General features: G+C 44.2%; 1 protein-coding gene across 1 annotated transcript in view; it reads left to right on the top strand.

Annotated features, from left to right (window-relative positions):
- Positions 1–2,576: 2,576 nt before the first annotated feature.
- The window catches only part of LOC126260503 (heat shock factor 2-binding protein-like), a 168,060-nt gene continuing 142,705 nt past the window's right edge, over positions 2,577–27,931 (top strand). Inside the window, exons 1-2 of the mRNA XM_049957833.1 lie at positions 2,577–2,795; positions 18,890–19,085. Coding sequence (XP_049813790.1) covers positions 2,577–2,795; positions 18,890–19,085 — 415 coding nt within the window. The remainder of the gene's footprint in view (positions 2,796–18,889; positions 19,086–27,931) is intronic.

Here is a 27,931-nt window from a genome sequence, read left to right as displayed (position 1 = left end):
CTTCTCGAGGCAGGTGAAAATCCCTGACCCCGCCGGGAATCTAACCCTGGACCCCGTTCATTCAGTAAAACCGACTGGGACAGATACATTTGACAGCCGTGGCTTAGACATTGGAGGAGGGTCACGCGACCTCTGTAGAGCTCCAAAACGACCAATGTCAGATTTTAAGGGGGTACATTATTTGCGTTTTTGAGCTTGAAAAAGCTAAGGTGACAATATGGTAATACGAGGATACAGAATGTTTGTATTCCAGAAATAAGTTGCTCTTCTGTCATTTGAAAGCTACTGTAGCAACGATTAAACAACACTAACCTCGAAAATTATATGTAATTTAACATAGCGATTTAACGAAGCGCATGAACGTCATCTTATTCAATTAATATTAGCCCTTGTATGAGTAGCCTCTCACAATGGAGCTGGACGATAGTGAATGATGCGATAATCTTCCCATGTGCCGTTTGCAATAGCTTTTCTGCCATTCAAGCGCACATTAAATTGCAATGTTATATTACAGATAATCTAGCAATATTAATCGTGTTTAATCGTTTCTGCAGCAGCAGAGTCTATATGTGACTTAAAATGTTCAGGGTGTCCATAAATTATCTTTACAGATTAAGGCTATAATACATTTAAAGCTGTAGTAGATAGTAACAAATGGGTCTCAACGTGTGATACGATAGCTCACAAAGTTTTGTTTCATCTTTCATTTACACCACTGTGTGCACCCTTAATGGAACGGATCACGTTCAGTTGGAATTCCATATCTCTCCATGGTGACATGTTGTAATTCATTGCGAATGTATGCCTTCAAGTCCTGTAGGTATCTAACACTGGTTTGGAAGACCCTTTACAAAATCCCACAGGAAGATTCAAATGGCTCTAAGCACTATGGGACTTCACATCTCAGGTCATCAGTCTCCTAGACTTGGAACTAAATATACCTAACTAACCTAATGACATCACACACATCCATACCCGAGGCAGGATTCGAACCTGCGACCGTAACAGCAGCGCGGTTCCGGACTGAAGCGCCTAGAACCGCTCGGCCACAGCAGCCGGCCACAGAAAGGAGTCTAGTGCTGTTAGGCAAGGGGATCGCGGTGGCCATCGAATTGGATCAGCTCGTCCAATTCTTCTATCCGGAAACCTTTCATCTAGGAATTGACGGGCATTTGGGGACTAGTGGAGTGGTGTCCCATCCCGCTGGAAAGTGACATGCGGTTATAGGTGTTGCAGTTGTGGCACAGCTAACTCTTGGAACATGTCACGGTAAGCACCACCTTTTGACAGAATACTCGATGAAAAACAATGGACCAATGACGCAATTGTGCATCAGTCCGCACCACACATTGACATTGGGACTGTCTCTTTCCATTTAATGTGTAGCATGAGGATGTTGTGAACGTTACGACGATTCAGCTTGCCGGATACATGAAATGTTGTGCGCCAGTCTTGCCTAGCATCTCCTATGCAAAATGTTCGCACTAACGTTTGTCTGTAAGCTTCAATGCCTGAAGGAGTTACACCTTGTAGGGATATAGCCGTAACCTATGCGCAAGACATTGGGTTCTGTCGATTGTCTCATTTCCACTCCTCTAGCCGCTGTACGCACCGATTTTGACGGACTCTTAGCAAACGCGTGCCCTACATTGTCCACGCTGGCGTCTGAAACGTATGGGCGACCCCTGCTCCTTTACTTCTGTGGTGAACGCTACCTGTTTCCACACATGACATATGCCAAGTCCCGACGGTTGGTCGGGACGGTTGTAGCCTTCCATACCATGTTCCTGAGTTTCGTTGCTCTTTGGTATCGGACGTCTTTTATATGGACTAGACCACACACTGAGCTTTCTCCCGTGGCGCGCTCATTTTATCAGACTTTCAAGTTCAGTTTAGCGTCAAAAACTCGTTTCCTGGAGGGTAAAAAAAGGCTTTATATTTCTCATCACATGCTGAAAACCACATTGTAAAACCTAGCATAGTTTCAAAGTTATTGCAGCCTAAAGTTGTAAATTACTTTTTATTTCATTTTTTCCCATATACCATGAATACTAGGCAGCGTATTATTGTTGCGGAATTTAAATATTGTTCCTTTCAGTACAAAGGACTAAACAGTCAATGGCATTAACATTCGGAAGGACAATATACGTGTTTTCGTATTCCAGTTTATAAAATGTTCATGATATAATAGGCATTCCATACTAAAATGGTCATGATTGTGGGAGTTCGAAGTTCTCTTATGCAAGGAGACACACAATTTCTCATATGTGTATTGTATCCGTCAACAGTCACGTTTTCCAATTCCTTAAGACTGGCATATGCCGTGAAGAACCCTAGTAGTATAATACACTACAGGTACCTAAAACTAATCATTTCTACGGAAAGCCCGTAATCTCTTTCGAAAATCGAGACAACAATGCAAGTCGGTTGCCGAACGAAGAACATTCGTTTCCGTAGTAACGGCCTTTTTGCAATACAGTGGGACGATCAAAATCGTTGGTGGGTTTCGCAAGTACGTTTCTGAGTAAGAACGACTGAGTTGATCTGCCAAGCGACTCTACCTGTGACGGCAGAAGATGGCGGGAACAGGCGAAGAGCAGGTCGTCCCGACGCGCATTGTTTGCGAACTGAAGGAGCTGAAGAAGTCGTACGACGCCCTGCACAAGGAGTGGGACTACCAGCAAGAGCAGATAGACCGGGCGGAGGAGGAGCTGCAGAACCTCAAATTCCAGCTGCTGTCCCAGTCCCAGTACTGCGCCCACGTCGGCTCCGTCATCGGCAACCTCATTTGGAAGGTGAGCGCTGGAGGGTTTATTTTGGGCAGTTCCTTTATACTGCTAGATATTGTGAGTTAATTTCTATCGGTATGCAGATGCTCAATGAAGACTGTAAAATATCAATAATGTTATCTTGGAACTCTTCCATTTGGTTCGTGTTTGCATACAAAACCAGCAATATGGGAACTCTGAGTCCACCTTGATAAAAAACATTTTTGTTATTTATTTATTTATTTATTACCCAAACTAGTTTCAGCGACAAATATCGCGGAAATTTCCAAGAATGATTGCCTATCGAAGTTGCGGTGTCCCAACGTTACATATCGAACGTGCGATCGTAAATCGATCATTGGACTCTGGTGGCGGGCGTTGTGATCAATTATTTGTGATAATTTTTTTATTTTTTATCCGTCGTTCCCTTAGTTGCTCTTAATTACAAACCTCCGCATATTATTTGTGAGTTGCAAGGGAATCCCAGACTATCTAATGTCGTTAGTGAGTGGGATGTCTGGTGTTCTTGACGTTACTTCGGCGGATTCTCTCACATGGAAAAATCCATGTTTATCCACCGTAGAAAATCGTTCGACTTTTTGTCGCAAATATGGAGTACACCGGACGAGGAAAGAAGGGACTATTAAGACTGTGCTGGTGAAAAGTGTGTAAAACTTAGCAAGAACTGCTTCGATGCTGAAATACCGTTTACAATTTCATTGCGGACAGTGCGGAAAACGAACGAGTATCAGGAAGAATACATGGTTCGACTCTTCCAAATTATCCATCCAGACCACCGTACTGGACTTTCACATGATGACAACACCGACGACGAGCAAGGTAAGTCGTCTCCTTTGCAATCACTAGAGTAGTGATTCTCCAACAGAAAGAGGTTCCTGCTCAATGGTGTGAAGATGACCACAGTAGTGGTCGAAACCGGTCACCTTGTTAAATAAATCGTGATCAAGACTGTTTTTAATAATAATTATTTATAAGACATTGATCACTGCTGGTCCCGTAATGCATTCAAAAGTAATTTATTTTTGAAACGCTCTTATTTTGTCCTTGCTGTAGCGACCACCATAAACATATTCATAATGGCCGCCACCAGAGATGCATGGTCGATTTACGATCGCATGTTCGACATGTAACGTTTGGACACCGCAACTTCGATAGGCAACCATTCTTGAAAATTTCCAATATCGCCATCAACAGTCGGTTCTTTAAATTTAAAACATGCAGAAAATAGCATAGTTACAAAACATTATAAAAAGTTATTATATATGTTCTGTTTGTTCCTTAAATATTGTTTGCCGTGAATTATTTTCATAACGATAGTAATTATTTATTACATATTACAGAATGGGTATAAGATTGTTGCCGCTGTTTGAGGCTTAAAAATGGTTGTAATGGCTCTAAGCATTATGGGACTGAGGTCATCAATCCCCTAGACTTAGAACTACTTGAACCTAACTAAACTAAGAACATCACACACATCCATGCCCGAGGCAGGATTCGAAACTGAGACCGTAGCAGCAGCGCGGTTCCGGACGCCGCTCGGCCACATCGGCCGACGTTTGAGGCTTAGTTTCTGTGTTTTTCTGTTGCCATTTTTCTCGGCATACATTATTTCATCTGCTACTGTGTGAGCGGCTGTTAGTAAACAAATACAAAAATTTGAACTTTCTTTGTCAGCGTCATACAGTTGGAACTGCGGTACTATTGTGGATACAGTTTTGGTGTGTACTAGGCTGTTCTTAGTTTAGTTTGTCGTGTACTCATGTTTGCTGGACGGCTTGCAGCTGCTTTTCATACAGAGAGAAACATACCTTCCGCACTTCTTCCACAATCCAAAACAATACGCCGTCTTGCTGTTCGCGTGTGTCGCAAGAAATGTATCGCATGTCGAGGAGGGTATGAAAATTGTAGTGGGAGTTCTGCGGTGTTTTATAACTGCGTGACTTTCTGCATGTTTTAGATTTAAAGAACCCACTGGTGATGGCGATATTTGTTGCTGAAACTAATTTGGGAAATAAATAAATAGAAAAGTGTTTTGCATCAAAGCGGGCTCACAACTCCCATATTGCTGTAAACTATCACTTGTTGCGCAAGGATTTTTTATTAATGGTAAAATATAGTGCTAAAGACTTCAAAAGGGTGGTGGAATAGTGATACTGTAATCTAATTACAATGAAAGTCAAAGTTACCATAGCTCTATCTTTTATTATACTCACATAAGACGAGTGCGGTAATTGCACAAATGTACCACGGACATGTTTAATAACTGCCTATCGCTGACAAATTATCACAAGAACATGAAACTTTACAAGTAACTAAGATTGGCGGAGATTCAAGACCAGGAACCGATAGATAGGTTACTCTATTATTGGCACACTGATTCGTTTCCGGGGTATGAGCACAGTGATTGCCAAAATTTGAGTTCGTAAAATTATGCATACCAGAAGGACATTTTCCTGTTACTCATTAACACTCCAACGTTTATTGAGTATATTGTTACCTATATACGCCGAAGCCGTTTCTGAACAGCGTTGTTGAGTTGTCTGCCAGTGCTGCTGTCCGCCACCGCTGTGTAAGAGAACTCTTGTGAGTCCCGAAAAGCTGCCTAACGCATGCATTACATCTCGCTCCAGTTGGAGCTGCAAAGTGAAATGACTACTTCTCACACCGAATTCTGTGAGCAGAATTCGGAGTGATTCTCTCACTAGCAGTGGATGAATTAGTCTTCGTTCCTCCTGTCTTCCCTCGTAGCATTCACCCTTTCTTTGAGAGCCAGTCCTAGTCTCTCACGAGCAGTCGTCCAGTCACGAGGCTCAGTTCTCGTGGTTCTTCCTCCCAAGTCTCAATAATTTTCCGCCGGCCGGTGTGGCCGAGCGGTTCTAGGCGCTTCAGTCTGGAACCGCGCGACCGCTATGGTCGCAGGTTCGAGTCCTGCCTCGGGCATGGATGTGTGTGATGTTCTTAGGTTAGTTAGGTTTAATTAGTTCTGAGTTCTAGGGGGCTGATGGCCACAGATGTTAATTTCCATAGTGCTCAGAGCCAATAGTTTTCCAAACAGCTACGTCACACCAGGCTGACCAATGAAATTCTCGCATTTTCGCGTCCAGAGGCCTAGATATGTGTTTTGGCTTTGTTCTGTTGGTGCCTCAAACGAGCGCGTTAACATGTTGTTTCGTACGACCCTCCAAAGATTCCTATGTGCTTTGTATATGTGAGAGACCGGCTACAGATATTTTTGGGACGAGAACGTTTCAGTTTCACAGTTATAGAATTCTCACACCTAGTCTGTCGTGTTCTGCCGAGAGCATAGAGCCTTTAGTACCTGTAGCTTTAACATAGCCTGCGTAGTGTTCACCGGTATGTTGCTCTCCTACCGGCAGACTGTCGCCGTCTTCTCAGCGTGCTTCGCCCAAGGCTCATTGATGCCCACTTTGCGGCACCTTTACTGTGCTTTACAACCCCCTCACCGCAGAAAAACGATGGAGGAACATGAGAGCGGCTGTCATCTCGCGCAGAATTCCAATGAGAGCGGCTGTCATCTCGCGCAGAATTCCAACGGCAGCGTTACCTGTGCTGTCAGCATTGTGACAGCTCGCGACTGGCGTCCGCTCACCCTGTCCAGTGTACACGACAGCCTTCCCCAGGACTGTCCTTCATGGCGTCGGCATCACCTTTACAACCTGCGTAAAGCTAATGATGTCCATTGGTTCGTTTCGATCTGCTGTCTGCCTGTGAAACTGCCAGCAAAGCCAAACGTGTGTGTGTGTATCGTATATATTGAACCGGGGACCTTCAAACGACGGAGAGGTTTCGTCCCGCCGTAGCCCTCAGTGGTTCACAGCCCCACAACAGGCCACGGCAGGCCACCCACCTCACGGCCGCCGCACACCCATCCGAGGGTTATTGTGAGGTTCGGCCCTCAGTGGACCATCCCAGTGGACAAACAGAGCCCCTTAGTAGCGCACTGGACTAAAACTGTGCAGTTTTAGGTTCACTGGGCTGTATTTGTAGACCAGCATAGCTTCCGTACTATGTTCAGCAAGGGTGTCTCAGTTTCAACAACGTACCCACGAACGCTAAGATTGTACAGACAGATACGTCATGTCTCTGACGTACAGTACAGCATCTGGGAGTTGTGAGCCTGTAGCACATTATAAACAGCTGCAGTATGAAGAGATTCGTACGCTCTCCAGACAAGCACTTAGTAGAAACAGAAAATTTGTGAAAGGTAATAAGAGAAATAGCCAACAAGTGCCCCAACCCGAACGAATAATTTGCCTTCAGGATTGCGAGTGTTTCTGGAAAATGAAAATCGACAACAATCGCTTTCCCTTCGTCCTCAACTATAGTACTGTCTGTTTTCACCACTAATTAGTGTTTCTACTGTTGCGGTGTGCCGAAACAACTGATGTACTCAATTTAAAACCAAATGACGTTGTACATCGTAGAAAATAAATTTACCACTACTTCTTAAATCACTTAATCCTGCGGGACGTGAACAGAATTTCACTCGGCCAAGACGGTTGGAAATAACAAGAGATATAACTCACTCCACACTGTACACTGGAGTTGGTATCTCTCTTACACAGGAATATACAATTAAGACTTTCGCCCAGTATCTATGTAATTCGCAAGTATATCAGGACTGCCTGAGCGTTACCGACACCGTATTTCTTCGCAGTAAGTACAGGTACAACGCCTTACACGCAAAGCCTACCACTAATTTCTTCATATTTTATTTTACAGTATATTGATGTGTTGCAGAGATATGTCTCCCACCGCGTTAAGGGTTTCAGTCACAAAACGTTTCTTAACATGATCAGTCGAAATACTGAGAGCAATTACCGTGACTATGGACTAGTTAAATGTGACATAATTACTCAGAATCCCAACGTTTACCGTATATAGATCTCAAAACAGTTTTTTATCATAAAATTTTTCTTATGTTTCATGACCTGTTTCTAGCTACAGGATGAATTTTTCCACCGTGTACATACTCTAGGGACTGATCGATGAGAGGACGTGGAAAGAAACGTCTAATGAACTTATGCCCGGAAATGCATGGTTTCCATGCTAGAGACCACTTATTCAAACATACTTTGTTACAGAGACTGCGGTCTAATATGCGTTGTATCATGCGGCCACAGATACAGCATGCATGGCTCCCACCTAGAGGGTGGAACTGTTTCTCATACGTCATACCCTAGCGTCCTCTCCTGCTGCAGTAATTGGTAATGTTGTGTCCGATTCACTTCTCTTGCTGACTCACATTGTAGTGCGTGTGATACAGCGTTGTAGACAATGATTCCTTATTCACATCGAGAGCTTGTGCAGTTGTGTTTACTTTCGGAAAAGCAAATGGCAGCCAGCGGCGGGCAGCAAAGTGGTATCAGGAGACATATTCCCGCCGACAACAACCACAGCTCTGAATGTTTGCAACAGTGTTTCGCCGCTTGGCTGAGACAGGGTCGTTTCAGGAAGCAGGAAATCACGAAGGACATAGTCGAAATGTTCGGACACTAGACTTGGAGGAAAATGTGATTAACAAAAATGGTTCAAATTGCTCTGAGCACTATGGGACTTAACATCTGAGGTCATCAGTCCCCTAGACTAAGAAATACTTAAACCTAACTAACCTAAGGACATCACACGCATCCATGCTCGAGGCAGGATTCAAACCTGCGACCGTAGCGGTAGCGCGGTTCCAGACTGTAGCGCCTAGAACCGCTCGGCCACCTTCGGCTGCCATGTGATTAACACTGTGGAAGGCGACCGCCGTGTAAGTACCAGGGTAAGCCAGACGACCTTGTGGAACATACTCCACGACAACTGTTACTACACTTATCGCTTAGAGCGTGTGCAGTGCTTACTAGCAACAGACTTTCCACATTGGGAGCAATTTTGACGCTGGTGTCTTTACCAGGCGCCGGCCGGAGTGGCCCAGCGGCTCTAGGCGCTTCAGTCTGGAACCGCGCGACCGCTACGGTCGCAGGTGCGAATCCTGCCTTGGGCATGGATTTGTGTGGTGTGGTTAGCTTAGTTAGGTTTAAGTAGTTCTAAGTTCTAGGGGACTGATGACCTCAGAAGTTAAGTCTCATAGTGCTCAGAGCCATTTGAACCATTTCCTTATCAGGCAACCACGCTTCCGGGATTTGTGTCATTCATGTTATTCACAGATGAGGCCACATTTACGTGGAATGGTATCTTCAACTTTCGTAACAATTATCCGTTTAACAGTATGCAGAACCACAATGGTATGGTGACAGCGAATCATTAGCATCGGGGCACCCGAAATGTGTAGGTCGCTATTATTGGCGACCGTATTTTGGAACCAGATTCTGCCTAATAAGCTGAAACTGTCGGCGTTGCTTGCGGGTTTGTCTCTCCTGCTGGAAGAAGTGCAATTGCGGATTCGAAGGGTTAAGTGGCTGTTACATGATGGTGCTCCAGCCCATTACGTCGTTAACGTCTGGACGCATCTCAATGGTGTCTTCGCTGGTCAATGGATCGGTCGAGGGGGTCCAATTGCATGGCCTCCTCGATCAACGTACCTCAATCAGTGCGATTTCTGGTTATGCTGTCATCTCAAAGTATTGTGTATGCAGAGCCCACTCCAGATGTGGAGACAGTGGAGCAGCGTATTCATGCTGCCTTTGACGCCGTACCGATGGAGTCTGGCTGATGTGAACGTGTAAGACAGAACATGCTACGGCGCGTACATGCATGCGTTGAGCCACATCGAAACCATTTTCAGTGCATGCTGTAACTGTGGCTGCAGGGTACTACGCGTTTTAAACAGCAGTCTTTGTGACACTGTGTGATTGAATAAACAGTCTCTTGCATGGAAACCATCCACTTCCGGACATAAGTTCATTAAACCTTCTTTTTCCGTATCCTCTCATCAGCCAGTCCCTATTGTTTGTACGTGGTGCATAAATCACCCTGTATACGATTATCATCACATATGGCTTCCTTCTTAACACGATGCATGTAAACAAGCTAGGCCCCGTTAATACACTCCTGGAAATGGAAAAAAGAACACATTGACACCGGTGTGTCAGACCCACCATACTTGCTCCGGACACTGCGAGAGGGCTGTACAAGCAATGATCACACGCACGGCACAGCGGACACACCAGGAACCGCGGTGTTGGCCGTCGAATGGCGCTAGCTGCGCAGCATTTGTGCACCGCCGCCGTCAGTGTCAGCCAGTTTGCCGTGGCATACGGAGCTCCATCGCAGTCTTTAACACTGGTAGCATGCCGCGACAGCGTGGACGTGAACCGTATGTGCAGTTGACGGACTTTGAGCGAGGGCGTATAGTGGGCATGCGGGAGGCCGGGTGGACGTATCGCCGAATTGCTCAACACGTGGGGCGTGAGGTCTCCACAGTACATCGATGTTGTCGCCAGTGGTCGGCGGAAGGTGCACGTGCCCGTCGACCTGGGACCGGACCGCAGCGACGCACGGATGCACGCCAAGACCGTAGGATCCTACGCAGTGCCGTAGGGGACCGCACCGCCACTTCCCAGCAAATTAGGGACACTGTTGCTCCTGGGGTATCGGCGAGGACCATTCGCAACCGTCTCCATGAAGCTGGGCTACGGTCCCGCACACCGTTAGGCCGTCTTCCGCTCACGCCCCAACATCGTGCAGCCCGCCTCCAGTGGTGTCGCGACAGGCGTGAATGGAGGGACGAATGGAGACGTGTCGTCTTCAGCGATGAGAGTCGCTTCTGCCTTGGTGCCAATGATGGTCGTATGCGTGTTTGGCGCCGTGCAGGTGAGCGCCACAATCAGGACTGCATACGACCGAGGCACACAGGGCCAACACCCGGCATCATGGTGTGGGGAGCGATCTCCTACACTGGCCGTACACCACTGGTGATCGTCGAGGGGACACTGAATAGTGCACGGTACATCCAAACCGTCATCGAACCCATCGTTCTACCATTCCTAGACCGGCAAGGGAACTTGCTGTTCCAACAGGACAATGCACGTCCGCATGTATCCCGTGCCACCCAACGTGCTCTAGAAGGTGTAAGTCAACTACCCTGGCCAGCAAGATCTCCGGATCTGTCCCCCATTGAGCATGTTTGGGACTGGATGAAGCGTCGTCTCACGCGGTCTGCACGTCCAGCACGAACGCTGGTCCAACTGAGGCGCCAGGTGGAAATGGCATGGCAAGCCGTTCCACAGGACTACATCCAGCATCTCTACGATCGTCTCCATGGGAGAATAGCAGCCTGCATTGCTGCGAAAGGTGGATATACACTGTACTAGTGCCGACATTGTGCATGCTCCGTTGCCTGTGTCTATGTGTCTGTGGTTCTGTCAGTGTGATCATGTGATGTATCTGACCCCAGGAATGTGTCAATAAAGTTTCCCCTTCCTGGGACAATGAATTCACGGTGTTCTTATTTCAATTTCCAGGAGTGTAGATGTAGAACATTTTGTAACTGGAATTGCTCGTCTGATGATTTTACTAGACGGTAAATTACTGCGTCATCTGCAAACAGTCTAAGGGGTCTGCTCAGATTATCACCTAGATCATTTATGTAAATCAGGAACAGCAGAGAGCGTATGACACTACCTTGCGGAACGTCAGATGTCACTTCCGTTCTGCTCGATGATTTATCGTCTATCACTACGAACTGTGACCTCTCTGACAGGAAATCGCGAATACAGTCATACAACTGAGACGATACTCCATATGCACGCAATTTGATTAATAGTCGCTTGTGAGGAGCGGTATAAAAAGCCTTCTGGAAATCTGGGCATATGGAATCGATCTGAGATCCCTTGTCGACAGCACTCATTCCTTCATGGGAATAAGGAACTAGCTGTGTTGCACAAGAACGATATTTTCTGAATCCGTGTTGGTTATGCATCAATAAGTCATTTTCTTCAAGGTGATTCATAATGTTCGAGTACAGTATATGCCCCAAAATCCTACAGGAAATTAAGGTCAGTGATATGGGCTGTAATTCAATGGGTTACTCCTATTTCGTTTCTTGAATATTGGTGGGACCCCTGTGCTACTTTCCAGTCTTAAGGAACAGACCTTTCGTCAAGTGAGCGGTTGTATATCATTGCTAAGAAAGGCGCTGTTGTGTCTGCATACTCTGAAAGTAACCTGATTGGTATATGATCCGAACCGGAAGACTTGCCTTTCTTAAGTGATTTGAGTTGTTTCGCAACACGTAAGATATTTATTTTTATGTCACTCACGCTAACAGCTGTTCTGGTTTCGAATTCTGGAATATTTCATTCATCTTCCTTCGTGAAGGAATTACGGGAAACTGCATTTAGTAACTACGCTTTAGTGGCACCATTATCGGCAACATTTCAATCGCTATCGCGCGGTGACGGTATTGACAGTTTTTTGTCACTGGTGTACTTTACAAACGACCAGAATCTCTCTGGGATTTCTTCCATATTTTTAGGCAATTTTTCATTGTGGAAACTATTAAAATCATCTCGGATTGACGTCCGCACCAAATTTCGAGCTTCCGTGAAACATAGCCAGTCTTGGGGATTTTGCTTTCTTCTAAATGTGGCAAGCATTTTTCGTTGCTTCTGCAACAGTGTTCTGACTTCTTTTGTGTACCATGGTGGATAAGTGCCGTCTCAGTCAGACCAAGAATGAACAGTGTTTTCAGTCTTTTAAACATGTGTCACGTATGTATTTGGATGGTTCTGCAGATGAAAAGGAAGTTCCAATATGTCAAAACCAGACATTTCGTGCAAGGAATGCTATTTCTCTCCGCTTGCGTTTTCTCTTGTGAAAAACAGTAAGACAATCTTTATAAATAGAAAATAAACAAATTTTTATAATAGTTCTGAATATCGTCTTGTGAATGACAATAGGAGCTACAGTGGGAACGAAATCCCCAGTTTTATTACACTGGCCACTGCAACAACATAGAGCAAACCCTTGATTATAGCGAATGCACGTCACAAATTACAAGACGCGACTGAAATACAATCCAATATTTGAACAAAACGTATTGCTAACTCTTGGAATAGCAAGTTGTTAATTTAACTGGAGCAATAACTCGCCTCTACATCTACATCTACATTTATACTCCGCAAGCCACCCAACGGTGTGTGGCGGAGGGCACTTTACGTGCCACTGTCATTACCTCCCTTTCCCGTTCCAGTCGCGTATGGTTCGCGGGAAGAACGACTGTCTGAAAGCCTCCGTGCGGGCTCTAATCTCTCTAATTTTACATTCGTGATCTCCTCGGGAGGTATAAGTAGGGGGAAGCAATATATTCGATACCTCATCCAGAAACGCACCCTCTCGAAACCTGGCGAGCAAGCTACACCGCGATGCAGAGCGCCTCTCTTGCAGAGTCTGCCACTTGAGTGTATTAAACATCTCCGTAACGCTATCACGGTTACCAAATAACACTTTGACGAAACGCGCCGCTCTTCTTTGGATCTTCTCTATCTCCTCCGTCAACCCGATCTGGTACGGATCCCACACTGATGAGCAATACTCAAGTATAGGTCGAACGAGTGTTTTGTAAGCCACCTCCTTTGTTGATGGACTACATTTTCTAAGCACTCTCAACCTGGTACCCGCCTTACCAACAATTAATTTTATATGATCATTCCACTTCAAATCGTTCCGCACGCATACTCCCAGATATTTTACAGAAGTAACTGCTACCAGTGTTTGTTCCGCTATCATATAATCATACAATAAAGGATCCTTCTTTCTATGTATTCGCAATACATTACATTTGTCTATGTTAAGGGACATTTGCCACTCCCTGCACCAAGTGCCTATCCGCTGCAGATCTTCCTGCATTTCGCTACAATTTTCTAACGCTGCAACTTCTCTGTATACTACAACATCATCCGCGAAAAGCCGCATGGAACTTTCGACACTATCAACTAGGTCATTTATACATATTGTGAAAAGCAATGGTCCCATAACACTCCCCTGTGGCACGCCAGAGGTTACTTTAACGTCTGTAGACGTCTCTCCATTGATAACAACATGCTGTGTTCTGTTTGCTAAAAACTCTTCAATCCAGCCACACAGCTGGTCTGATATTCCGTAGGCTATTACTTTGTTTATCAGGCGACAGTGCGGAACTGTATCGAACGCCTTCCGGAAGTCAAGAAAAATAGCATCTACCTGGGAGCCGGTATCTAATATTTTCTGGGTCTCGTGAACAAATAAAGCGAGTTGGGTCTCACACGATCGCTGTTTCCGGAATCCATGTTGATTCCTACAGAGTAGATTCTGGGTTTCCAAAAACGACATGATACTCGAGCAAAAAACATGTTCTAAAATTCTACAACAGATCGACGTCAGAGATATAGGTCTATAGTTTTGCGCATCTGCTCGACGACCCTTCTTGAAGACTGGGACTACCTGTGCTCTTTTCCAATCATTTGGAACCCTCCGTTCCTCTAGAGACTTGCGGTACACGTCTGTTAGAAGGGGGGCAAGTTCTTTCGCGTACTCTGTGTAGAGTCGAATTGGTATCCCGTCAGCTCCAGTGGACTTTCCTCTGTTGAGTGATTCCAGTTGCTTTTCTATTCCTTGGACACTTATTTCGATGTCAGCCATTTTTTCGTTTGTGCGAGGATTTAGAGAAGGAACTGCAGTGCGGTCTTCCTCTGTGAAACAGCTTTGGAAAAAGGTGTTTAGTATTTCAGCTTTACGCGTGTCATCCTCTGTTTCAATGCCATCATCATCCCGGAGTGTCTGGATATGCTGTTTCGAGGCACTTACTGATTTAACCTAAGACCAGAACTTCCTAGGATTTCCTGTCAAGTCGATACATAGAATTTTACTTTCGAATTCACTGAACGCTTCACGCATAGCCCTCCTTACGCTAACTTTGACATCGTTTAGCTTCTGTTTGTCTGAGATGTTTTGGCTGCGTTTAAACTTGGAGTGAAGCTCTCTTTGCTTTCGAAGTAGTTTCCGAACTTTGTTGTTGTACCACGGTGGGTTTTTCCCGTCCCTCACAGTTTTACTCGGCACGTACCTGTCTAAAACGCATTTTACGATTGCCTTGAACTTTTTCCATAAACACTCAACATTGTCAGTGTCGGAACAGAAATTTTCGTTTTGATCTGTTAGGTAGTCTGAAATCTGCCTTCTATTACTCTTTCTAAACAGATAAACCTTCCTCCCTTTTTTTGTATTCCTATTAACTTCCATATTCAGGGATGCTGAAACGGCCTTATGATCACTGATTCCCTGTTCTGCACATACAGAGTCGAAAAGTTCGGGTCTGTTTGTTATCAGTAGGTCCAAGATGTTACCTCCACGAGTCGGTTCTCTGTTTAATTGCTCGAGGTAATTTTCGGATAGTGCACTCAGTATAATGTCATTCGATGCTCTGTCCCTACCACCCGTCCTAAACATCTGAGTGTCTCAGTCTATATCTGGTAAATTGAAATCTCCACCTAAGACTATAACATGCTGAGAAAATTTATGTGAAATGTATTCCAAATTTTCTCTCAGTTGTTCTGCCACTATTGCTGCTGAGTCGGGAGGTCGGTAAAAGGAGCCAATTATGAACCTAGCTCGGTTGTTGAGTGTAATCTCCACCCATAATAATTCACAGGAACTATCCACTTCTACTTCACTACAGGATAAACTACTACTAACAGCGACGAACACCCCACCACCGGTTGCATGCAATCTATCCTTTCTAAACACCGTCTGTACCTTTGTAAAAATTTCGGCAGAATTTATCTCTGGCTTCAGCCAGCTTTCTGTACAGATGAGCTTAACGTTCCTAGATTTCTGCCAGTGAACCGATGTCGATCATCCGTCTTCACTACTAGTGACCTGATGTCCTCTTCCATCTTATGACTTTGCAAAGTTAAGATAAACGGTCCTAATATCATCACTGTTCCTCATTTGGCCCACAAGGAATTTACGGTTTCCACAGCTGGTAACAAATGTTTAGCTGCAATGTATCCGTGATCTCAGCCCATTATCTTGTTGAGAGAACCTGTTATGTGAAGCACGTTCAGCTTCTGTGTACGAGGGAATTTATCTTTTTACTTTGAGGCATGCTACTAGATTTTTAGCAGTAGGTTCGATCAACACGCGATTATTACGGAGATGCATTGTGAACTCAATAGGAATGCCTGGAGAGAAGACGATGTTCTTATCGAAAAACAATATCAACGAATGATATTACGATAAAGGAAAGCGTCAGCAGCCCAAAGACATTTAAATAAATCAGTAATGAAAGTAGAAAATTTGTGCTGTTCCTGGACGCAAACTCGAATGCTCAGCTTCCCCTTGCCTTAACCGCCTCGGCCATCCGGACACTCTTCTCGTCAAAACCAAATTTTCTGTCTGTCAAGTGCAAGTAGCATCCTCTTGCCCCACACCTCGTAGCTTTCTCTAAGTCCCGTTTGGGAGATAAGATGCATCCATATTGAAAGAACCTAGAGCTGTCCTCGTTCATATGCCATTGCATCTCTATCTACATTGAAGGGCTAAAGAAACTGGTACAGGCATGCGTACTCAAATACAGACATATGTAAACAGTCAGAATACAGGGCTGCGGTCGGTAAAGCCTGTATAAGACAAGTGTCTGGCGCATTTGTTAGATAGGTTACTGCTAGTACAATGGAAGGTTTTCAAGATTTAAGTGAGTTTGAACCTAATGTTATAGTCCGCGCACGAGCGATGGGACACAGCATCTCAGAGGTAACGATGAAATGGGGATTTTCCCGTACGACCATCTCTCGAGTGTAAGGTGAATATTACAGTATATATCAGGAATCCCGTAAAACATCAAATCTCCGATATAGCTGCGGCCCGGAAAAGATCCTGCAAGAATGGGACCAACAACGACTGAAGAGAATCGTCCATCGTGACAGAACTGCAACCCTTCCGCTAATTGCAGGGCCAATCAATGCTGGGCCATCAACAAGGGTCATTGTGCGAACCAGTCAACCTAACATCATCGATATGGGCTTTCGGAGCCCTTGATGACTGCAAGATACAGTGCTTTACGCCTCGCCTGGGCCTGTCAACTGCACTGACTGTTGTTGACTGGGAATATGTCGGACGAGTCTCGTTTCAAATCATATCAAGCAGATGGACGTGAACGGGTATGGAGACAACCTCATAACTCTATGGACCATACATGTCAGCAGGGGACTGTTCAAGCTTATGGATGCTCTTTAATGGCGTTGGGGGTATGCGGTTCTAGTGGTATGGGACCCCTGATACGTTTAGATACAACTCTGACAGGTGATACATATGTAAACATGCTGCCGGATCACCTGCATCTCTTCATGTCCATTGTGTATTCCGACGGACTTGGGCAGTTCCAGCAGGACAATGCGACACTCTACAAGTCCTGAATTGCTACAGAGTGGTACTCTTAAGGGATTTGTGGACTGCCCTGCAAGATTCATGGTGTCAAATCGCAGCAGCACTACTTCAGACATTAGTTGACTCCATGCCACGTCATGCTGCGTTATTTCTGCTTTCTCGCTTGGGTCCTACACGATATTAGGCAGGTGTACCAGTTCCTTTGGCTCTTCAGTTTATATACTAACGAGAAATCAAGAAATGTCAATAGACAGTCGTTTCTCCCACTCTCCATCTGCGAACGGAACTGGGATTTGAATAGCTGAAGTGCAGCTCACGGAAGATGACGTTTGGCGTAGACCGAGGTCTCGACAGGGATTGCTGTGTTTCCGGTTCCAAGCGACAGCTGCTGTGCGCGCATACAAGCGCTTTCTGTTTGAATAAAGCACGTATCCAGGAAACCGCAACAAATGCAATAAAAATTCGCAAAATAACTCGCTACTATCTCGTTTAATACTCGCATTGATTACGACATTCGCACCAAAACGCTGAGAACACTACAGAACGCTCGTTCGTGACACCAGCTATAGTAGTCACCGACGGTACCTCTGTCATGAGGTGTATAGTGGCTTGTGGAGTATGTATGTAGGTGTACTAAGGGCGTTCAGTAAGCAATGCAACATCAATTTTGCTCGTTCAGTTTCTGTTGAAAAAATGTGGAATTTGCTGTGGCACATTGTGGAGTATACCTGCTACCGCCCTATAGTTTCATGAAGCTGCGATAGGCGTCAGCGCTGTACGTAGCATTCAAAATGGCGGCTAGTGCTGACACACTCATCCACCAACTGTGCTACTTAAAGATGTTTGCCTACTTGGTTCCTCGGCGCCTAATAGAAGACCATAAAGAGCAATGAACGACAATCCGTGCGGAGTTGCTTGCGCGGTACGGGCCTGATCGTGACAATGTTTTGTCGTACATTGTCACAGGCGATAAAACAAGGATTCACCACTTCAAACCGGAAACAAAACAACAGTTCCTGGAGTGGCGCCACACCGCTTTTTCTCAGAAGAAAAGTCAAAGCCGCACACTTACCCAGCTCAGTCATGACGATGGTTTTCTGGGACTCTGAAGGAGTTGTTCTGTTTGATGTCCTCCCTCATGATGCAACGATCAACTCTGAAGTGTATTGCGCTACCCTCAGGAAACTGAAGAAACGACTTTGGTGTGTTTGTCGCCACAAAAATTCAAACGAGCTTCTGCTCCTTCATGACAAAACAAGGCCTCTTACGAGTCTGTGCACCTGAGAAGAGCTTACAAATATTCATTGGATTGTTTTTCTTGACCCTTACTTATCACCCTATAGCAAGAATCTTGCACCTTTTGGCTTACATCTGTTTCGTTCAATGAAGGATAGACTCCGTGGGAAGCAGCAGGAGAGGTTATTGATGCAGCAAGACGTTGTCCCCAACGTCGACCAGTTCTGTGGTACAATACAGGATACAGGCCCTTCCAGTAAGGTGAAGAAAGGCCGCGGCATTGAACGAAAATTATCTTGAAAAACAGGGTTTTTGTAGCCCCGGCATTGATCAAAGATTATCTTGAAAAACAGGGTTTTGTAGCCCGAAAGAGAGGCAAATAGTGGGGAGTATGGTAATTCTCTATAAAATCAACCTGCTTTCAGAAAAAAAGTATAGCATAATTTTTGAACGCCCCTGATAGATGTACTCATAGTGTTCCTAGTACGAACCTCGGTTCTACATTGGTGTGAAATTGTTCCACCTAACCACAGGGGGCGAGGGACCCGAAATTCTCCGAAGCACTGCTGGACTCGAACCTCAGGCGCGACTTCCTCTACATCATAAGCGACGCGCTGCTCAGTTTCATGGAGACGTACGCGCTGGAGCTGCCTCCCGGCTGCACAGAAGAGGCGCAGTTCATACTCTCCATAGTCGGCGCCGTCGCCAACATGGCTGCTTGCCCAGCAGGTATCTGTACATTAGCGTTAAATGTATCTCACGCTCCATTGGCAGCTCGATTCTTTGAAGTCGGGGTACATTAGCGTTAAATGTATCTCTCGCTTCATTGGCAGCTCGATTCTTTGAAGTCGGGTAGCAATATATAAGCACTAATGCTCACAGTTCGACTATAGTAATTGGTTCCATGTCATTAATTTCCGTTGTTCATTTCTGTCAACTTCGGCACAATGATTCGCCAAAGTATAATTACAGTACTTATTCCCCCTGACCTGAAAATTGTCTGGAAGATCATCCTCAGTCGCTTCACTGTTGGTGAAACCGTTAGTGTCTTGTGTTGAAGACTGATTATAGTGCTACATGCATTAAACAGCTTCACTAGCAATACGGTAAGTGCACATGCAGACAGTATCAACAAACACAGCCACTGATTATGGTTTAGTAAACTTAGGTGAAATGTGTCTGAAAAATAATACTACCTTTTATTCAATTGCTTACAGATGATCCTAAACTGAAATTCATTAATGTAAAATTACGGAAATTGTGGAGCCACATTGAAAAGAGATGTGATGCAGATTCAGGACAGAAATATCAACAAAAGATCTAGTTCTTAGTGTCTGTGTATTGAAGAAGAAATAGGTGACGAGAGGTGAAGACAATGTCCTAGTGTTCCTTGATGTCAAAAAGGAATATGAAAGCGTGAAAAGAGGAAAGATTTGGGAATTGCTGAGAAAAGAAGCTTAATAGAAAGATTACACATGATGACATGAGACGAATGCGTAAAAGGTTTGAAGGTTTCAAGTGTTGTCTGGATTTATTGCGTTGGTTACTTTCAAATATTCGAAAGTGTTTGGTTCATTATTTCTTAGTCAGTGATTAAGCCAGCCACAATTATCTGAATTATTGTCTTACAGTTTTCGCCATGTGTCCACTTCTCTTTTAATACAAATTTTAAACTGAGACATGTTTTATTTAAAACAATTTTAATATCCATGTGTAGAACTGTTAACTGCCATTTAGTTCTCACAGTGGCCGGGTTTATCAATTTTTTTATCACTGGTTAGCCAGCGACATGAACAAAGGATTAACTATAACAACCACCTCTCGTATTTAATTGTATATCGGTACTGTTTTATTATATTTAACGGCATTGCCCATGTCTATACAGGACAATTACGAAATAAAACGTCCAGGATGCATTTGTATGTTTACCATATCCCCACTAGAGCATGACACGGTTCACATCAGCCACACTGACAGTAGTTACACTTTCACCACGAACTGTCCACACTGCAACAAACTGTTCATTATGGTGTTAACTATGTAGGCAGCAAAGAGATTTCCGAACATCATGATGTACCACTAACTCAAAAATACATTTGCCTGATTTTTGAAAATCTTTTTGTGAAACAACCAGTTGCACTGTAGAGCTGATGACGATTAATCACACATGCGTGACCAGAACTAATTCTTACTGCCCAGTTTCATATGAATGAGTTGAGTTTATTTGGCGACCCAGTAACGCAATAAAGTTTATAAGTCCTCGTGTCTTAAGAGTGGTAGACACTTTTATACACTAGAAGTACAGTTACAGAAATTTTGTAGTGATTTAAATCCGTAAATGAAGTACTGAGACGAAATAGTAGAATACAGTTCGGATAGCTTCTACCTTCAAATCTGAACACTGTGTTCTGCCTGGATTCAGAACGGAGTAATACTTGACTTTACATAAGTACTACTAATGACCAGCGGAAAATTATCCTGAGTAGAATACTGTTCATTGATTTTCTCCTGCAGCATCGCCTGCAATTTTTAATGAAGTGCCTCTATTTCTGCCTAAGATATTAGTTATTGCTTGGTATTAAATGTTATATTTCTTTAAAATGGGAACGATAGAGTGCTCCTGAAAGCCTATCGTTAATTAGAAAATACCTTTGATGTGTTCTTAAAGGTTTTGCTAACTTTCTGATATATTTGTTTGGGCTGCTCTTCATCTTAGTCTTGCATTCTTCTATTTTTAACATGGCATCATGATATAGGTTTTTCCCATCTCCATTACTTTTTATTGAAGAGGTCAAGGTCTCCCGTTTGCTAACTCGTAAGCGCTGCTTCTAAGCCTTCCGTGAAGTATAGTGATGGTTCCTCTTCTTGTGTCCTCGCGGTCATAGTGACCGCGAATTTTAGCTAAAAAATATTCTCCTTGATCTTTAGCATTTCACGATCTGATGTGTGAACAATGTTTACCGGATGGTTCTTCTTCAGTTCACCAGGATTAATTGTACACTCAAGCTTTATGCCACCATTGCTGACATTTCAAATTGTTTCCCATCAATTACTATATTTATTAGGATATGGTCATTCACTGTTCATATAGAAATTTGCACTGCAACACTTACTGATACGCCTATCACAGGAAGAAATGGAATTTTCCAACCTTTTTTTAGCCAGGTGTGACTAAGTCTCATGACATAGCACTGACTGTAATACCTGTGTCTATTATATCGTCTGTAATGTTTCCACAGCGCTTAAGCTCAACAAACGATAAAATTTGTTGCCTTAATTAGGTATTTCCCTCTCCTTTTCAGTATCTATATTTGCAGCCATAATTTGAAAGTTGTCTATTCCTGATTCCACAAATGTTGTTTGTATAGAAATGGCTACTCATCCTCGTAGTCTTCTCTGTTTCATGCAATTTTTTGTTACAGTTATATTACCCAGGATAGTAGTTAACGTGTGATAAGTTCCTTCTCTTCTTGTCATGAACTCATTCCTGCCTTGTTAGGGGGCACTGCAATTGACTTCACTCCAAAAAGTCATTTAATTACTACTAATTTCCGTTTCGGCCTTATGATGTAGTATGACAACAGATACACAGTGTGTTCAAAAAACTAGTCCGAATATTTTGAAACGTGGTAATACTCATCGAAACAAGAAAAGTAAGTCGAATAAACATGGGTCCGGAAACGCATACTTTCCGAGATGAACACGAGTTTGTTAGTAGGGCTGCGCGACGCTTGGTTGCGGATATTAGCACAGTCGTTGCATTGGAAAAATGGTTCAAATGGCTCTGAGCACTATGGGACTCAACTTCTGAGGTCATCAGTCCCCTAGAACTTAGAACTACTTAAACCTAACTAACCTAAGGACATCACACACATCCATGCCCGAGGCAGGATTGGAACCTGCGACCGTAGCGGTCGCTCGGTTCCAGACTGTAGCGCCTAGAACCGCTCGGCCACCCCGGCCGGTGTTGCATTGGAGCTCTGATGAATGTGTCGCCAGGGTATTATGATGTCTAACTCACAGTACTCTACCTACCATTAGGTGGCTTTGTTATTTGTCATGGTGTTTGAGTGCCTTATTTTACAGTAGTGTCAACGCTGGGTATGTATCATGGTGTGGTGCCTTCTTCCAAACGCGGATTCAGATATGTGTTTACTGTTATTACGCTATTTGTACGTACAAATGGTGTAACACATTTACAGTTTTCTCTCTTTCACGACTTGTTAGCAATGGTAGCCTATTACTCGAGAAGTGAAAAGGCGGATATGATATTCTGCTATGGTTTAGCAAATGGACGTTGTCTGCGAGCCCGTACCCACTACGCTGAAAAGTATCCATAGCGCTGAGTGCCTTCTGATAAGCCGTGTGGCAGACTTTTGCAGCGTCTGAGGGCCACGGATAACTTTCTGGATAGTTGTCCGAATACAGTACAAAATTTTGTCATGCAATGTGAAGTTCAGATTTGCTAATTGACACAAGCCGAAAATGTACTATATCACTTCTCATTACAGTTAGTCAGCAATGACGATAAGTGTTGTGGTCGTCTCTCACAACATATGAATAACTTACATTTTTAATGACACTTTGTGTTAGATGAGAAGTGCGATGTGTCATCATGAATATAGTGAAATTACAAATGATATGTAGTTGGTGACAGGAAGGGCATCTGGCCTCCCTCTGACACTAACGTCTCCAAATCCGTAGTAACAGGGCCGACCCCGCGTTGAAGTGGGACAAAGGCCCCAGAAAATGATGATGGTGATGACTAGTGATATGTTGTTGATAGTGAGGTTTCAGTACAGTGATTGACGCTGTTAATCATTGTTTTTCTAAGTGGTTAATTCATTAATCAGTTTATGCAAAAGCGCTCGCCAAGTGAACGACGATTTACATCGGACTGGAAAATCTTTTAGAGAACAAGGATTCAAGAATGACTGATGGGTTAGGGTTACCGTCATTATTTGCATCAGGCACTAATGAGCGTGGTAACACTTTGCAGATGCCACTTCTTGTAATAAATTTGACTTTACAAGCGTTAACGACTGTCTGAGGTATTCGTTGATACTTGTAGTATCGTCATATTAATTTATATCTACAGTTCTCGCATAAAGAGCAGTGTTTTCTAGTGGTCACTTGTGGTAATCATTTTGTACCAAAACGAGATTAGAGGACTTCAAAGGACAGTTACGTTATGTGGATTGCATGCAAATCAGGTGAAACGCGAAGCAGGTCGTTCGGATATTTTTGAACATATACATTGACTTATACGTTGCATTCACGATACGCAGGATGCGAATGCCAACCACTAACACTCTCGTAAAAACACGTGCATTACCTCGGAAAGCTTATGTACTGTTGGCAAACACAGGTTGAATTAATGTGATGGATAGTTGTTGAACGAATAATAGCCCTGAAGTCACGTAGCAAACCCACAATTTCTGTTCAGTTAAGTACCATGCTGTGTTTTCACGCGGGATGGGTTGTCCCCTAATCGTAGCTGATTACAGTGGCGGCACTTGTGAAGTCTCGTTGTCGACTATGCTGGTGTTCCGGGATGACGTTATATGCTGCGTCACCAATACCGTACTCCTTCTGTTGCGTACGAAAACCAGAAACAACTCCTACATCCGCACACTCAATCTAGAAAGCGAGCTGCTTCCTACACAGGAAAAAGCGTGGCCAGGGTATAGAGGATCCTGAAGTTTAGTAATTCTCACTCCAGCGAATTTCTGCATTTTTTTTTAGAAAAGAGTTGCTTCGTGGAACATGCCATCAAATTTAAAGGCTTCAAAATTGAAATATCTGTGATCACCAACTCCCTGTGTCACGGTCGGTGAACAAAAATAGGGGAATAACAGATATACAACACATTGCCAGGCCCCTATGGTACAAGAAAACCGTTGACATTCAAGACAGCTTGAAGTCGTCTGGGAACGAATAAATACAGGTCCTGTATGGCTTTCAAGAGAATCTTGTACCAGTCGTCCTGCAAAATAATGGGAAGTTGAGGTAACTACAGAGGTTCAACAATATTGAGGTCTGTTGACAGTTGTGGCCGGGAAAATGCGACAACTCATCCTCGTGCACACAAAACCAGTCCTAGACGATATGAGCTGCGCGAATCGCTGTTCTGTCATCTTGGAACACAGCACCACCATTTCGGAACAAACATTCTACCATAGGATGGACTTGACCTGCCCAAACGGTCACATAGTCCTTGACAGCAAGGCGACCTAGCAGAGCAGACTTGGATCCTAGGAACACCACGTTATTACCGTACCATTGCCACGTTTCACTTATTGGACGTAAACTCTGGAATGTATTGGAAACGGTGTGAAACAAGACTCATCTGAGCACACGAGTTTCTTCCACTGCCCCACAGTCCAGATTTCTTGTCTTGAGCCCCACGTTTTCCTTTTGCAGACATTTGCACCACTGTTGAGTGGTCTCGAAATTCAATCTAGCCCTGGAATTCCATGCTTGTGGAGCTCCCTTCGCATTGTTTTGGCGCTGACAGTGTTTGGGATTGCGACATTAAACTCTGCAGTGATATTTTCGGCTGTCGTCTTCTTATTTTTCGTCTTTTGGATGACCGTTCTTCACTATCACTCAAAACATAATCCGTTCGCGTTGTGACCTGGCGGATGATGTTTCTCTACTTTCCGTGTGTGCCGTATGATTCTTCGATACGATGCCTCCTGAAACACCAAAGAGTTCGGTTACGTTGGTTACGGGAGCACGCACCATACGAACACGAACAATTTTCCTGCTTTCGAACTCACTTAGCTGCGACATAGCGCATTCAAAACTACAGGAAACAATTTTTTGGCCACGACCGACACCGGCAACATGTTGAAGAAATTGCTCAGGTGTCGTTCGTGGTCAAATACAGTACAACATCGCAACCAGCCGGCTTGCCTAGTATCTGCATTTACTGTCAAGCATGCATTTGCCGCGGTGTTTCCATGTTTTTGTCCAACCCCTGTGCTTCTGCTTCAGTTCACTAGTAGGAAAACGCACTTAATATACTGTCGTCTGGTAACCATGACTGGGTACATTGGCTGTGGCGAAGCAGCTCTCGTACACTTAATATGGAAGCCGTGGGTCCCATTAGTAGCCGTACTGTGGTTGCATAGGAAATGATCAAACAGTACGTGGAAACAGCATACGTAGTAGAGCAAGTTCTCAACAAATTAACGTGCCAATAGTCCACATATACGTTCCGAAAATCCTTCAACGAATAGCCAAATTCACTGTACATTTGATAATGATTAATCACACCTGTGTGAAGAGATTCAATTCTTGATTGCTTACTATTGTATGAGTAACTTCAAAATACTTGGAGACCTAGTAATTAACTTTAGTTTTACTGGTGTCGTACTGTCAGTATACACGTTTATACACATAGGACACAATTCCGTTTCGTTAAGTCACTGAAATAAGTTACTGAAGTAAGAAATGTCTTGATTATAACTAATTTTCGTGTTTAAGTATGTGAAACTCTCTGTGTGCAAAAAGCTATCCAGTCCCAGAAAACTACGAGGTGAGCTCGTCTGTAAGATTTAAGTTAAGAAATTTATTGTATGTAAGTCTCATGAAAACGTTATTTCTAAAGCCTGAACTACAGATCATAAATTGCAGATTTACATAAAACATTATTTTAATATGGCCAACGCCCTTGTGGCAGTGGTAACACCGGTTCCCAACAGATCACCGAAGTTAAGCCCTGTCGGCCTTGGCTAACACATGGACGGGTGACGTTCCGATCTACCGAGCGCTCTTGGCAAGTGGGATGCAGTCAGGCGTTGTGAGGCAAATTGAGGAGCTACTTGACTGAGAAGTAGCGGCTCCTGTCACGAGAACTGCCACGATTGGGAGAGCTGAGTGCCGAACACACCCATCTCCGTATCCGCATACCGCGATGCCTATCGGCTGAGGATGACACAGCGGTCGGTCAGTACCGTTGGTGTCTTCCGAAACATGTTCGGAAGGAGTTTAGTTTAGTAATTAATATGAATGGAAGGTGTCCAAAAGAAATAACGTTCCTGTCAACACAGTAACTTAATCACTAATGAAACATAGTAAAAACGTGAACAGATTATTCAAGATTGCTGAATGATTTATGAACTCAATGCGTATAACTTTAACTGCGGGATTTTGAATGGCTGGAAAAGTTATTTTCCCAAAAACGGTAACCAAACCCTCCTAATGCAAATTATTAAATCGAAATTTGGTCTGAAAATATGTGAACCCTAAACGAGCACAGTGAGTGGACACCTGCTGTTTAACCAACAGGCTCATGAACTCAAGACGGCAACTGTAAATCTGAGACAGGTAATTGTACAGAAATCCCCAAATGCCGACATGAACGCCCAATCGTGCTGCCGCTGCAAATTATGCTCACCACAATTGTTCTTGAACTGTTGTGCTGAACACTGCCGACGTGCAGATAGCTCTGTTGCAGAGGACGTGGACGTGGTGCTGTTGCTGCAACTCGTAACCCTGGTCGTCCGCTAAGAAACGCTCTCCGGACTGTAACTTCAGCGTTCCGATCACGTACTGTGAATTCTGTCCACGGCAAACTCTTTCCACACGCCCACCAATATTTCCACGTCCAAATCGTGTACAATGTCTGCCAACGGTGAAAAGTGCATACAGGGCAGCCCAATAGCGTGGATTCCCTCCAACGAACAGAATCACACCAAGACAACGCATCACGATCATCGCATTACGCTACCAGTAAATTCGTATTGCAGATCGCCTTCCCTCTTTTAAAAAATTGTCGCTTCAGGCCCGTCTCCATGATGTCACTGAATAATTTACGCTCGTTCTCACTCCCACGACACACATCAGAGCTGCTCTGACCTTAGAGAGCCGTACATAGAGCTGTGCCCACTATTTCGGACTCCGTGTTTCTGTAAAAGAGCGAGCGATGATTATCTACAACAGCTTTTCCGAAACATAGGAAAGCGGAGCTCTTCCACTATTTGCTTGGCTACACGGCCACAGTTCTGCCGCTAGACAGGCCCAACTTGTAAAATACAGAGGGATCCAGAAAAATGTAGACACTCTTTGATAGTCAATATTAATGGAATAAAATAACATACCGTTACAATTCTTGCACTGGCGGGGGGAGGAGGGGGGGGGGGGGGGCGGGGAAGGTTGTCTTATGTGTTCGAAGTGGCAGCCATTAGCAGCCAAAAAACGTAGATGCAGCCGACTGTTGACCGAACTACGGCTATCACTGCTGCCAGTGTGACAGCCGCACAGGACACCTCGGTGGTTTTTCGTAGCTCGTGCATTGTAGCTGGCTTCTGTCGATAAACTTCATTTTTCAAGATCCCCTTGGGAAAAGTAAAGAAATGTAAGGTTTGGAGGCGGTGGTGAGTACTCAGCAGCTCCTCATCGACTTATCCATCGTCCAGGTAGATAAACATCCCGATTGGCTCTGACATCTCTGTGTTAGTGACGCGTAGTGCCATCTTGTTGTAGGCAAAAATCTTTCCAAACACCTGTCGGATAGCAGGTAAAATCGATGTAGGCAGAAGGTACACCTCACCATTAAGGATCGCACC

The sequence above is a fragment of the Schistocerca nitens genome, chromosome 5 (assembly GCF_023898315.1).
Source record: "Schistocerca nitens isolate TAMUIC-IGC-003100 chromosome 5, iqSchNite1.1, whole genome shotgun sequence".
NCBI lineage: Eukaryota > Metazoa > Arthropoda > Insecta > Orthoptera > Acrididae > Schistocerca > Schistocerca nitens.
The sequence above is the reverse complement of the archived record's forward strand: the minus strand, read 5'-3'. Positions and strand labels throughout refer to the sequence as shown.